Source organism: Limanda limanda, chromosome 9, assembly GCF_963576545.1.
Source record: "Limanda limanda chromosome 9, fLimLim1.1, whole genome shotgun sequence".
Classification (NCBI taxonomy): Eukaryota; Metazoa; Chordata; class Actinopteri; order Pleuronectiformes; family Pleuronectidae; genus Limanda; species Limanda limanda.
In genome coordinates, this window is record NC_083644.1 from 21,811,339 (window position 1) to 21,824,800 (window position 13,462).

The 13,462-nt window shown below is 40.2% G+C and overlaps 3 protein-coding genes across 3 annotated transcripts; 1 reads left to right on the plus strand and 2 right to left on the minus strand.

Moving 5' to 3' along the window:
• Nucleotides 1–922: 922 nt before the first annotated feature.
• LOC133010409 (nucleotide sugar transporter SLC35D2-like) lies at nucleotides 923–7,212 on the minus strand. Its single transcript, XM_061077983.1, has 12 exons — nucleotides 7,070–7,212; nucleotides 6,756–6,789; nucleotides 6,567–6,653; nucleotides 6,219–6,286; nucleotides 6,049–6,120; nucleotides 5,852–5,920; nucleotides 5,501–5,603; nucleotides 4,275–4,367; nucleotides 3,595–3,662; nucleotides 3,271–3,349; nucleotides 2,987–3,069; nucleotides 923–2,193 (listed from the first exon to the last, which is right to left on the minus strand). The coding sequence occupies exons 1-12, from the start codon at nucleotides 7,171–7,173 to the stop codon at nucleotides 2,088–2,090; spliced, it is 966 nt and encodes a 321-aa protein (XP_060933966.1). The 5' UTR covers nucleotides 7,174–7,212; the 3' UTR covers nucleotides 923–2,087.
• A 2,101-nt stretch (nucleotides 7,213–9,313) lies between these two features.
• aqp12 (aquaporin 12) lies at nucleotides 9,314–12,222 on the plus strand. The gene is made up of 3 exons (XM_061077622.1): nucleotides 9,314–10,024; nucleotides 10,623–10,739; nucleotides 10,830–12,222. The coding sequence occupies exons 1-3, from the start codon at nucleotides 9,430–9,432 to the stop codon at nucleotides 10,955–10,957; spliced, it is 840 nt and encodes a 279-aa protein (XP_060933605.1). The 5' UTR covers nucleotides 9,314–9,429; the 3' UTR covers nucleotides 10,958–12,222.
• On the minus strand, nucleotides 10,125–13,262 carry rpp21 (ribonuclease P 21 subunit). The gene is made up of 5 exons (XM_061077623.1): nucleotides 13,106–13,262; nucleotides 12,905–13,005; nucleotides 12,044–12,126; nucleotides 11,688–11,822; nucleotides 10,125–11,485 (listed from the first exon to the last, which is right to left on the minus strand). Exons 1-5 carry the CDS (start codon nucleotides 13,160–13,162, stop codon nucleotides 11,385–11,387), a joined length of 477 nt encoding a protein of 158 aa, XP_060933606.1. The 5' UTR covers nucleotides 13,163–13,262; the 3' UTR covers nucleotides 10,125–11,384.
• Nucleotides 13,263–13,462: the final 200 nt, after the last annotated feature.

The following is a 13,462-nucleotide window of genomic DNA, read 5'->3' on the forward strand; positions in this document are numbered from 1 at the left end:
GTCTCTCTGAACTTATTGAGCAAAGTGTTTTATAGTACTTTGAGATATACAGAAATGAACTGTTTTGATTGTACACATGTTGGACTTCCCCCTGAAAAATCTCCAAATCCATTTGGTAAAAATGTTTGATATTCAATATGTAGGTAGTCAGAGAGGTCCTGAACACAGGCATATCAGTCTCCCTCTGAACTTATTGAGCAAAGTGTTTTTATAGTACTTTGAAAGAATCCAGAAATTAACTGCTTTGATTGTATACATGTTGGACTTCAGCCTGAAAAATCTCCAAATCTATAAAGTAAATATGTTTGATATTCAGTATGTAGGTAGTCAGAGAGGTCCTGAACACAGGCATATCAGTCTCCCTCTGAACTTATTGAGCAAAGTGTTTTTATAGTACTTTGAAAGAATCCAGAAATTAACTGCTTTGATTGAATACATGTTGGACTTCAGCCTGAAAAATCTCCAAATCTATACAGTAAATATGTTTAATATTCAGTATGTAGGTAGTCAGAGAGGTCCTTAACACAGGCATATCAGTCTCTCTGAACTTATTGAGCAAAGTGTTTTTATAGTACTTTGAGATATACAGAAATGAACTGATTTGATTGTACACATGTTGGACTTCACCCAGAAAAATCTCCAAATCTATACAGTAAATATGTTTGATATTCAGTATGTAGGTAGTCAGAGAGGTCCTGAACACACGCATATCAGTCTGTCTCTAAACTTATTGAGCGAAGTGCTTTTATAGTACTTTGAAATATCCAGAAATGAACAGATCCTTAAAACTATAGATTAATTCTTAAAGTATCAATAGTAAATACATTTTTATGTTACAAGGAATTTGAGAAAGTACATGATCGAATAAAACTAAGGAATCCTAACACCAAACCAAGAAATTAGAGTCCATTGTGTCAACAGGTTTGTTTTAATGTAAAAATACATCACATTGTTCCAGCTAAAAATGCATCGTTACTGTGAGATGAGATCATCATCCACACTTAACGAGTCACATCATCTATAAAAATGGATATTAGTCTAAAAAAGTAATAAATATAAAATGATGTAGATAAAAATGTAGAAAATAAAGAAAAGACAACACTCGTACCTGACTACTGAAGGTTAAGATTACCACGTTTCTCTTGAAATAACCTTAAACTTACATTTCAGGTACCATAATCTCATATCAACATATGAATGCAGGTGAGGCAGTTCAGCAGGAGTTACCTCAGTTAAAAGTGCGATAACACTGTGTCAAAAAGAAAAGAAATGGGTCCCCTTGTTTGTTAATTCTGCAAAGAGAGAATCACTGACATCCACAACAAACATTCTGTTAATCGGAAAAATGTAAACCGTTGTCTTTAAATTATCTCCCAAGAGGAGGCAGCAGCAATATTAAAAGCCACAATCCTTGATGGGAAGCGACAGCCCACTGCACATCCACTTTGTTTGTTTATAGGATGAGGTTTGATCACTCACCGTCATTCACCATATGTAACAAGCTTGTAACAGTGTATCCACAAAACTCAAAAAAATATAAAGTACGTGAATCCGAAATAACAGATAATGACAGTGCCAGTGCATCTCACTGTTCTTTGAAGGCATCTATAGTAACATTTCTTGTAAACAGCAAAAACCAGAATTGTGCCTTTATAATAAGCGTTACATACTATGACCACGATTCATCAGTAAACACCCATGCTTCTAACAATCGGCCGTCCAAGCTGTTTGCTCCTGTGTTCAGGAAACTTTACATCATCCCAACATTTAATGTTCAGTCGGTCGGACTGTCATAAATGTTCTTACATAATAATGCTTCCCTGTTTCCCTTCTTCTTAATACTCACAAGCACAGTATCAAAATACAAATATTTAATAAGAAATCTACATCAAAAAATAGAAATCAACCCACAATCCCACAGGAGGGTTTCCTAAGCATGGCAACAGCAAGGGGGGTCATGGTGAAGGATTTCACCATAACACCGTTCCCATCAGCTTTGTCTCTAAAAGAGTCCATAAATAAAAGTCGTACTAAAAATAGAGTTTTCCTGTTCGTCAGCATAAAAATAATTAAATCCAGTGTCTCTGTCATACGACCACCTTGCCTTTGATGTCCAGCTTGTTAATTTCACTTGGTTTGGTTGTCTGCTCCTCTGTGAAAGTGATGTAGGAGTACACCATACTGCCTGCAATACTGCAACACACACACAGAGGGCGACTGTGTTACACTTAAGTAAACAGTAAGTGAGAGGCAGGAGAACAAAGCTGTGTAAAGCATTGAATCTTTGTCTGGATTATTGTTAGAAGGAATACAGATACAACACATCATCAATCATAAAACCAGCCCCATCTCTCAACAAGCATACACATTTAAATTCCTGCAGCTATTTGACACATTAACATCAGCTTTCCTCGTTCTTCTCTCGCCACAAAGAGTACCTTTGCATCCAAGGAGGCTCAGTCTGTCTCATTCAATGTTTACAATTAGAAACCCCAAAATACATCCAATACTAAGAAAATGTAATATAGGTGACATTCTTTATAAACATGTCTTGTCCTCAGGAACAGGTGAGCTTGACACAGCTGAGGAGCAGGTTTGATTGGTTAAAGAAATTCAATACAGCTCATAATAAGATATTCAGGCTCTTTGGTGGAGCAGGTTCCTCCTAAAGAGCACATAACAACTGTAGAGCTCACTCTGCCCTATTATATTTGTAAACCTAAAATCATAAATTTGTCATTTTGTATTGCTTTTCTTTTATAGAAAGAACTACATATTTATAGTACATTTTAAACATGGTGAAAAGTGCAATGCATTATTATTTGTGTTGGGGAAATGTCCTTCTTGGGCCCACAAAAACAACTTAGTCCAACCCTGGATGTAATTGTACATTAATATGAATATGTACAAACAAATTTTAATACATCTACATACATAAGACTTTGAGCATTTCAAGCAAACTTAAGCAAATGAACCCATTTCCTACCTGATATTTAAACCTATGAAGTTGGTCCAAGAGAAAATGTAGTCTCCGCTGAACACCATCCCAATGTATGTCACCAGGACATTCTGCAAAACAGCAAAAATATGAATAAAGTTTGTGTAAAGGCTGTGGCTGAGGGGTAGAGAGGTTGTCCACCAACCAAAAGGTCGGCAGCTCGAATACCACATGCCTGAATGGCCCCTCGCTAATTATTAGTCGCTTTGGATAAAAGCGTCAGCTAAATGACATGTAATGTGACTGTTCCTTGACACACACGTGCAGCTCACCTTGATGCAGCCCACGATCGTAGTTGTTAAGGCAGAGTTGTATTGTGTGCAGAGCACAGTGGAATACATCAGGACAAACCTGCCAAACAAAATGTGATCATATTTCTCAATTCAACACCTGTTGGAGCTTGAAATCAGATTTCACAATCTTGATACAATATGGGGTCATTTGAACTACACAATGATGCCATGGCTGAGAGTGTAGATTTCAGCCACTGATATAAGAGAAATTTGGCACAATCCAGATGTTCAACTCGGGTACAGAACACAATCCTGCTTGTTTGTGTGCAAACATGCTCATCATACATAATCATCTGGCCTTACCCCATGATACATGACAGGATGAACTGGGTGAGGAAAAACATGTTGGACCAACCCTCATATTTAATCGCCTGAAAAGAGAGGGACATTGTGAGAACTAGCACTAGCAGTGAAGACACATGCACAAAAGAAGCATAAAAACAAAGGTGACACTAAACAGATTGTAAATTCATGTCGGTGCTTGTCTGATGATTCAGTGGGAAAAAAAACTTCATGAACAAAGAAGTTAGTCGCATTTTAGGGAGTTGGTGTTGTAACACAAATTCAACACAGACTTTCCATTAGCTTTAAAGGATAGTAGTGTGTATCTCTGCTCTGGTTGCTCAAGCAAGGGGAGTTGGAGGCACTGCTGTAATAACTCTAGCTCACTAGGTGCATAATAGCAGCTTTGTGCCTTTCTGGCTGCCGGGCCCCAGCTGGGCAAACCAGAAGGTCTCTGCCAACACTGAACAACAAACACAAAGCTCATATTTACAGTGGACGCCCATGACTTCACATATGTGCTCTCACTTCAATTTGGGATTAAACCTTGTAATAACTGGCCAGCACCAAGACCATGACCTCATGACTTGATGGTTTAGCCTCTGCTTGAAAAAAGATGTTTGGCTGTTTTATTGAATATAACTGGACACAGAACTTAAATAGGGGGACACACCAAACAACTGGAGAGTCAAACTACGTACCTTCTGCACATCTCCTGTCGCATGAGCAAACATAAGAGTGGGAATTATCATAAACAATGCATTGTAGTACAACAATCCATATTTCCCCAGCTCCTGTGAAAGAGAGAGGGGGGGAGAGAGAGAGAGAGAGAGAGTGAGAGCATAGAAACAGATGGACAGGGAGCGACAGGAACACAAAAAATTAGCACAGGGAGAACAGAGAGGGTTATTCACAAGTGTCCCAGTATGTTTCACACTAACTAGCATATGGATGCCATGCAGGGCCAGCCCACTTTACAACCTGGAACCTCTGCATTCACAGGGTTCCCACATCTTCTCAAACATCCCATTCAAGGACTTTTCAAGCACCTCCTGCATAATTCCCTCAAATCCAAGGACCCAACATGGCATAGTTTGAGTCACCGATCAGGGTTTATTTGTGTGACGATGGTAAGAATTTCTATATTGAGAACTCTCTTTACAGAGGGTCACACACCGAGAAAAACGAGGGCTTGAAGGTGTGAACACTTCACAACTGAGCTGTTACAGTGACAGCAAACAATGTGGTCTTTTGTATTTTCTTGCACAGCTTAGCAAAAAAATATATTGTGCAAGAGACAAAGACTTGTTCATGAGTTGAAGAGCTGAGAGACAGTAAAAGAAAAATGTCCCCAAATATATAAATTAGGGTATAAAATAGACTGGAAAATATTTGTCTCTATTCTGAAAAATATTCAAGTATGCCATTTTTCCCTCAAACTCTCAAGAATGTCAAGGTCCTGTAGGAACCTGAATTCATGTGATTGTTTTGTTTATATCCATCTTTGACTCCCTCGCAATGTCAGGCACACACACACACACACCTCTCTCTCTGTTTAGCTCAGTGCTGGCAGATGGTGCTCTACAGACATCGCAGACTAAATCTGGATCCAGTTCGTCCTCTGCTGTAATGTGAGCTGAGCAGTTTGCTTATGTGACACTAAAGACCGACTAAAACAAGCTACAGGCCATTTCTGATATGATCCTCAAACGCTTAGACAGACTAGAGCAGCAGACTAATAAACCTAGACCAATAAAATGAGGAGTGCAGAGAACCAGCTCAGGGTCACCGTGTACATTGAGTTCCTTTGAGCCCGACACTGAAGGACAGTTTACTTTCTCCAAATTCACCAACACCAGCCCAAGGCCAAAAACAGCTCCTGCCCAACAATGGTTACTATTCATCAGGTGGTGCCGCTGCCTCATACCTTTGCATCCAATTTTTGTTTCACATAGACTCCATTGGCTGCAGTCAGCACGTCGTTCAGGAGAATGACCACGTAGCCTTGCAGGTCGAAGGACAAGTCAGCGCTGCGGACGGAGACGATGGGGAAAAAAGCATCCAGGGAGTAAAGAAGTTTTCTGTCAGTGAGAATTTAGCTGCGAGCATGATCTGTTTCAGCAGAGCTCCTTTAACTACAGATATACAACATGTGTCTAATGACCCTGGAGACAACATCTTTTAAGTAGGCACATATATCACGACAGGACAAGCCTTTGTAGTGAAGGTAATTCTGCTTTGGTTAACTGCCGTGGCACCTGGATGCAGCAGAGCTTACCTTGCGGCTATAAACGCCCCGAGGATCATTGTAAATACTGTCAGCTGGACTGGCCTGGAGAATTTCTTCCTGTCAAAGGTCAGAGACAGGAGAGCAATTAAATTCAATCTGAGCACTTTGAGCTGCAAATGAAAGCCAACGATACCAGTCAAGGAGAAAGGCACAGTTTAAATGACAGGGAATGTGAGTTGTCTTACTTGAGCAGAAATCCCTCTGCCAGCAATGTGAATAAGATGGAGAACCTCCTGAGGACAGTAAGCATCGGCAGACTGGTGGAGGTGGAGATAGATAACAATCGTTATTGACACTAAAAAAAAACATTTCTTTGAGCATCATCCAGCCTGGTTAGTGCATGGTGGAGACTTACTTGAGCCTTTTGGTTACAAACAGACCAGTGATTTGATTTCCCACATAAAGAAGAGGTAGAGGAAATGTCTGGGAATCAAGGGAAAACACATGTAGGCATCAGACAATGCAATAGTTTATTTGTTTGACAAAAGCAGAATGTCAAAAGCATCCTGCATCCATGTCTCAAATGTTGTTATACGTACAACCCTGTTGTATTATATACATCATCTGCTTTAAGTTTGACTTACACGACGGTTCAGTACATTTATTTGAGTTTGGGACAAACTGTCCAGCTGAAGAAGACATCTATGGAAGCCTGCAGTGGACATGTTTCATTCAAAAAAATCGAGGAACAGGGTCGTCTCACCTTGCGAGGTATACTCTCATCGCAGTCCGGGAAGCTGATCACCTTCGCAGCCTTGCCCACCCACAGCACGACCACTGTGGCCAACATCTGCACACACACACACACGTTCAGTGGAGAAGGGGTTTGTGGCTCTGCCCGTTTTCAATGTGGGGTTTGATGATGTACACGAGGGAGAAACATTCAACTTACTTGTCCAATGCCGACACATATTGAAGAAGGGAACCTGAGAACAGTTAGAGCCCAGTTAGTCCCAGTGAACCTCACAGGCTGAGCACAATGTAAACTAGCACCTTACGGGGCAATTAGCTTGCTAACTTGCTAATACAAATGCAGCTTTGAAACGGGTCCTCGCTAGCCAAAAAGTTACCGTTAGCTAAGCAGCTCCATCGGGGTCTGGCTCCCCTACTTCAGCCAATACAACTTCCACTAGCTAGCTTAGCTAACACGTTAGCATCTCCACTAATAACCGTTATAGAGGCGTCTCCGACATAAAAGCCGCTCACCCGTAGTTGGTGAGGACGCTCTTGTTCACCACGATGATGAAGAACGAGCTGACACCGTAAAACCCGGCGGCGAACAGCTTCACGAACACAGGTTTGTCCGCCATCCCCGACAAGTTCTCACTCCTCTCTGACTGTCGACTCTTCCCATGCCATCACGGCACCGCTACACGCACGCACGCACGCACGCACACGCACAAACACACACGTGCACACGCACGCACACTCACACTCTGTCATGCGCGCGCACACACACGTTTCACAACTACCGCCCCCTCAGGGTCTGAACATCATAGCCTGAACATCATAAAACCCAACTTTTTGTGCTAGTTTATTGTATCTGCGCAGCTACCACCTGGCTATCACACACACACACAAACCAACATCGGATCACAAGAGGAGTCATGAAAGGGGACTGCATTATTCCATTTAGGAAAAGTACCTTTAGTCAGTCAGCCTTCTCTGTTGCAGCCTCACGTGAATGGAATAACATCCCAACATGTATCAGAGACCTAAACACATATCGGTCATTTAGTTCTAATCTGAAACAGTGGCTGTTTGATAATATGATCTGCCAGCACTAAACTTGACCCGCCTGCTCTTGCCTCCTTGTGTCAGCGTGTCTGTGAATTTGTCCTGCAACTTACTTTGTATGCTTGCTTGTTTGTATGCTTTTTGTAGCTCGTTCTATGTCTCTCCTGTGCTGCTTCATGTACTATTGTCATGTCGACTTTTTGTTAGTTTGTTGTGCATGTACTGTCTGCTTTGGTGGGCTACTGCCTCGATGTCTAACACATATAGATGTCCTCTATAAGTCCTAGTCTACCTTTTCAATTTGTGTTTGTTTGATGCTGACTCTTGTTTGTCCTGCATGCTTCATGTATTTTAATGCTTGAACTACTGAATACTTGTATGTGGTTATAATTAATGTTTTATCTGTTGCTTTTCTATGTTCTTTTTTAAACTCTTTCTGTTATTTGCTTATTTGCTTTTTAGGGAGCCTATTGTTACATCTGGCCAAGGACTGCAGATGGAAACTAACCTTCTGGCTAAATCTGGCATATTTACAGAAATGTCTATTAATATGCACTGTCCCTGTCAAAAAAAATAAACAAACAAACACACGCACGCGCACACACACACACACACACACACACACACACACACACACACACACTTTGGTCGCTTGTTACAAACTTAAAGCAGGAGCTGGATGGAGACATTTACTGAGATCAAGTGAATAAAAATCCCCTTCTGACCAGTCGCTGCTTGTCTATTCGAGGTGTTACGGTACCGGTGCTATGTCACTTGTTAGAAAGTCCAATTAAATACTTGAAGAATACTTTACATTGTACATTATACTATACATAAATCAAATATGATAATAAAAGGCTGTATAAGTAAAATTCTATGTTAACATTACATTACATTTAAAAAAGTGTTTGAAGTCCAAACATGTGATAACTCTTTGATGTATTAGTGTACCGCAGGAGCTGATGATTGATCATCATTTTGTATTTTTCAGCTAATCACAATCTTTGCCTCTGTTTTCATTAGTGTTTGATGTAATGTTTACTGTTCAACCACAAGATGTCGGCAGAACAAATTTTTGACCCTTTAATTCAGAACGTTGTCGTCATCCTTTCAGCAGCAGTAGGGTTAGGGGTTTGAATCTCCTTTGCTAAGCGTCTACAAGCTTTGTGCTGGATTTGAGCCATTTATCCCATTCTTCCTGGGAAATCCTCTCACTCTCCATCAGTTCAATCCAGAACAAATTCACTGTAATATCTTATTTAACATGACTTTTACTAATGTCAGATGCTCCTCATAAAGTCACTTGTGTTTTCATGCAACACAGGATATGCAGTTGTCACAATTTGAAGATAAAAAACCACAAGTGATGCAGACTCAGATGAATCTGTCACAGCCTGTTTTTGCCTTTAGCTGGACGACCAACCCTTTTAATCATGAATCCAATAGAGGTTGGTGGTCTTTTCATTTATCAGAATTTGTCTTGATCTATTTAGCTTGACTGAGAAATGGGCAATTTTATTAATAACCTTTCATTCAAAGAGGTAGGGGGAAAAAAAGATGCACAGTATACTACAATCCTCTAGAGAGAAAAAGGAGAATTGAGCTTTGCTCTAATTTTAAATGACCAGTGAATGAAGGCCAGCTTCCTGACCTGACCCTTGTGTATTTTGGCAGGTGGTTGTGAGAGAAAAACCTGACGTGTCGCTGATAAGGTGTCTCTCTGCATGTGCCACGTTGTCAAACCGAGAGCACAGTTGCTGAATCGAACCCAACATTGATTCCTTTTTGAGGAGATACAGCAGCAGCAGACAACCAATCTGACCTGAGCCATGTCTGGACTGAACGCATCTCTCGGATACTTTGTGGCTTTGGTGATTTTTGCAGCGTCAGTTCGGACACTTCTTAAAAAATGGTCACAGTTGAGCTTCGTTCTGGAGTTTGCCTCCTCTTTCATGCTGGTGGGCTGCTGGCTGGAGGTGCAGACCATAGTCGAGGTGGGTCAGTGGGCTGGGGGCTTGGGTCCTGATGTGACTGTGACCATACTGTTTGTGGTGCTGCTGACCCACGGTGTGGTCTGTGGTGGAGCATCAGGGAATCCTAACCAGGTTGTGCTGAGGTTCCTGCAGCTGGAGGCCTCCATTCTTCCCACTCTGCTGTCCGTCGTGTCCCAGTTCCTCGGGGCCCATTTAGCCATCCATATTGCGACGTACTACTGGAGCCTGGAGCTGACTGACATGCACATGATCAAAAACCTGATGGCCTCGTCGTGCAGCACGTCCCTGCTGGTCTCTTTGCCTCAGGGTTTTTTTACAGAGTGTGTTTGTGCTTGTATCTTTCACCTGGTCCATCTAAACCTGCGACGCAGATCTGCCTTGATCCGGGTCCCTCTGATTGCTGTCCTCCTCACATTCCTGTCCCATACAGGTAAATTTGAGCTGAACATGGAGCAGTCATCTCGAAAATAACACTTCAAAATTCCCTTTTACAACAAAACTTTGTATTTATCAATAATAGAAAATGAGAGTAGGAAAAATGAGAAATTTTTTTAATAAAACATACATCAGATTAGTTTCTCTGATTTGGCTCAGTAAATTTGCAGTAGTCTAAGATCAGAGTCTGTGCACCAACGAGGTAACAGGAAAAAAAAAAAGATTAGACCAGAAGTTTATTGTGATTCTCCAGTTATGAATAAGTCACCACCAGTGTGGGGCTTCAGTTTTTTCTTTAACTGAAGATCCAACTTAAAATAGATGGTAACTCAGTCTGTGAAACTTAGAAATAATCACACAAAATGTTTTCAATCACTTGTTCACAACTAACTTATAAATTAACCTAAATCAATTGGTCTCCACCTTTGTCCTTTTCTTATCATGCAAACATTTTCCCTCAGAGCTTTAAATGTTTGTATTTTAGGTGTTCATGGGAAAGTTATTGTTTCTGTCCCCCTTCTTTTGCATAAAAAAAACCTTGTTTGACCAATGAAACGAAGAACAACTAACAAACTTGATTTTCCTTTTTGCAGCCAGCGTCTTCACCTCAGCTTATATCAATCCATCTTTGTCTTACGGCCTCACCTTCCACTGCCCTGGATTTACCCTCACAGAGTACATGGTGGTCTACTGGCTGGGCCCGCTCACAGGTAAACTGTAGTTAAATTCAATATACATGCATGTCAGTGTCAGTTCTTCAAAGGGAACGTGCTGCTTACAGTGATTGGTCTGTTTTCTAGGCATGATCCTGGGTCTGTTCTTGTACATGGGACATATTCCAAGGATTTTTGCCAAGAACCTTCTCTACTCCCAGAAGACTCGTTTCAGAGCGCCCAAAGGAGACAAGGCAGAGAAGAAGAAAATGTGAAAGAAACAACAATCAGCCCTTTAGGAAAATAGTTAGTAGATCCATAATAGTCAAGATATTTTTTTATCTCAACCATACAAGCATCTACAGACTGTCAAATTATAATAATAAATACTACTTCTAATACCTCAATTTACATACTTTCATTATTTTTGTCTGCTATTTTCAATGAAATCAAGACCATTTGTTGGCATCAATCAGAATGACACAACAGGCAGCTACACAAGCCACAGATGGTACAGAGGCCAAACATTTTCTAAATCAACAGAATGAAATTAATGTATAACAGAAGTGAATAGTTGATATTTAGAAATATACAGCGACTTCGTCTGATTCTGCACGTGCAACATTGCAGGACACACTTTATAAAAAAGAAATATCAGACAATCAATATATCGGAGTCAGAAGAGAGTAACAGTAAGAGCTGTTATGTGCCATCTTTACTCTGGGTGGCGCTGGATTTAGAGGATTGTGACCCATCAGTTTTTTTGTCTTTTTTTGTCTGATGTTGAGCAGAATGGCCTGATTCTGTGGACAAAGAGGGAATAAAAAGAAAAAAATTCAGTACCAAGTGCAACACATTTGAAAAAGTACTTATTCCCTGAGTGGAAGTTTAAAAGTATGAGTTTGTGGCTTCATTCTAATTTCAAATGATTGTGAAGCCAATATACAGTGATAGTGATGTAATGATACTGATAGTGTGTACTAGTGTTCATTTGAAGTTCATCACCTGGTGGTTTTTGTTGATCCATCTGAGCCTTGGGGTTATCCACCCATAAACAATAATCTGGGTTATTCAGCAGCTTCTTGCTCTGACCACAGCTGAGACACGTCACCACTGTGAAGCGATTCTTGCGTTTTTTCCCTTAGGAGACAAAGTAAAAAATAGATTAGCGAATCATAAGACATTTCTTTCTATAAACTAGCTAAATAAACCCTAAGATCTGTCATTACACTTGGTATGCAACACAAACATGGAACTACAGAAATGACTGTAAACTACACTAAAATGTAAACTACTGTAATGACACTGTGCCTCAGTAATGACTACAGTAATGACACTGTGCCTCTCAATGGCAAACTTACTTTGTTGTCTTATTGTAGCAGTTACACCAGGGATAAGTAAAGAGAAGCACTTCTTGCATATTGTCCTCTTCACCGATGGATCTCTGAAATAAAAATGAAACATTAACTCATATGGAAGACCCCATTTATGGCTGGAGAGATGTATCTTGATTAAAGAATAAAGCTTGCAGTATTTCGTGTGTTTTTCTCACTGTCATCAATGCCCCTGAAAATACTTGAGTTGTCCTCTTTAAAAATGTTCCGACTTAAACTAACAAGTCTGTGGCTCTCATCCATTGGTTCTTACAAAGATGCAAATCATTTAAAATGTGCTGTTTCATTACAAAAAGTGCAGTCATTACCGAGAAACACTGGTTGTTGTAATTTTAAGTGAATTTTACACATGCAGGAGTAAACTGTGGATTAGCTGGGAACTATTTTCAGCAAAGGATAGTACATATTTGGTGCTTTTGGTAGTATGGAACAAACACAAAATAAAAAAAAATAAAAAAAATACAGTTCTTGTGTTTATTGTATATAATTAACATGTTGTACAGTGCAGAAGTGTGCCTCTTTGTTTAGTAGTTTTTCGTGGCATTAATACACAGAGGAATATGCTGAAGTACAGATACAATTAATACAACTAGGATCAATTCAGGATGAGTTTTAGTCTTTATTCATGGGGCTTGTTAACTAAAAAATATACAATATCAGAAACTCACGTTAGTTAAAATAACCTGTAAATATTTTATTGTAAATCAAAAGGTCTAAAGGAATTTAAAATAAGCTACAGACAAAACAGCTTCACAGTACTGCCTTCAAAATAAAACTACAAACAGCACCACAAACACCCTGGGTGATATAGAGATGGATGGAACTCACTGTCTGAGAACCAGACGTCTCGCTACGGTTCTCTGGGTGAAGCTGTAGAAACGAGCCAGCTCCACATTCTCTGGGTTTTGAGATAAAACACAGTGAGCGGCCTGTGGAGATAAAACCAGGAGAGTGAGTGAACATCCAGGTGGCTAACGGCTAGCACGTTAGCCATTCGGTTAGCAAGTAGCTTTACTGTTCATTTCCTACCTGGTGCAGGTAGTTCAGTCTCTGGTAAGCTTCTCTGTCCTTAAGCTGATGTGCCATTACAAAAAATGATCAGAGAAAGAAAGGCTTCGTTTCGTCCTCTTGTTGAAACTTCACAGTTCGAGCTACAGCAGCAGCATGAGCTCTGCTAATATCATTGACTGCTATACTTCCGGGGGACTCCTTCACAATAAATGCGCCATACAAATACAAATCTAAACGATGGTCGACATGCTACTTCAAAATAAAGATACTTAGGAGTTCAGTCAATAACATATCAAACATATGGATCATAACTTCCTGTTGAGAATCAGCTTATTATAATAAAAAAAAACTAACACTAATGATTCGTTTTATTTT

Coding starts and splice junctions, on each gene's coding strand:
- LOC133010409 (XM_061077983.1), bottom strand. CDS start 7,173: ATGGCGGACAAACCTGTGTTCGTGAAGCTGTTCGCCGCCGGGTTTTAC. Junction 3,663..4,274: donor CGACAGGAGATGTGCAGAAG/GTACGTAGTTTG, acceptor CTCTCTTTTCAG/GCGATTAAATATGAGGGTTG. Junction 2,194..2,986: donor TTCATAGGTTTAAATATCAG/GTAGGAAATGGG, acceptor TGTGTGTTGCAG/TATTGCAGGCAGTATGGTGT.
- aqp12 (XM_061077622.1), top strand. CDS start 9,430: ATGTCTGGACTGAACGCATCTCTCGGATACTTTGTGGCTTTGGTGATT. Junction 10,025..10,622: donor CACATTCCTGTCCCATACAG/GTAAATTTGAGC, acceptor TCCTTTTTGCAG/CCAGCGTCTTCACCTCAGCT. Junction 10,740..10,829: donor CTGGCTGGGCCCGCTCACAG/GTAAACTGTAGT, acceptor TCTGTTTTCTAG/GCATGATCCTGGGTCTGTTC.
- rpp21 (XM_061077623.1), bottom strand. CDS start 13,162: ATGGCACATCAGCTTAAGGACAGAGAAGCTTACCAGAGACTGAACTAC. Junction 13,006..13,105: donor GACTGAACTACCTGCACCAG/GTAGGAAATGAA, acceptor TTATCTCCACAG/GCCGCTCACTGTGTTTTATC. Junction 11,486..11,687: donor GGATCAACAAAAACCACCAG/GTGATGAACTTC, acceptor CTTTGTCCACAG/AATCAGGCCATTCTGCTCAA.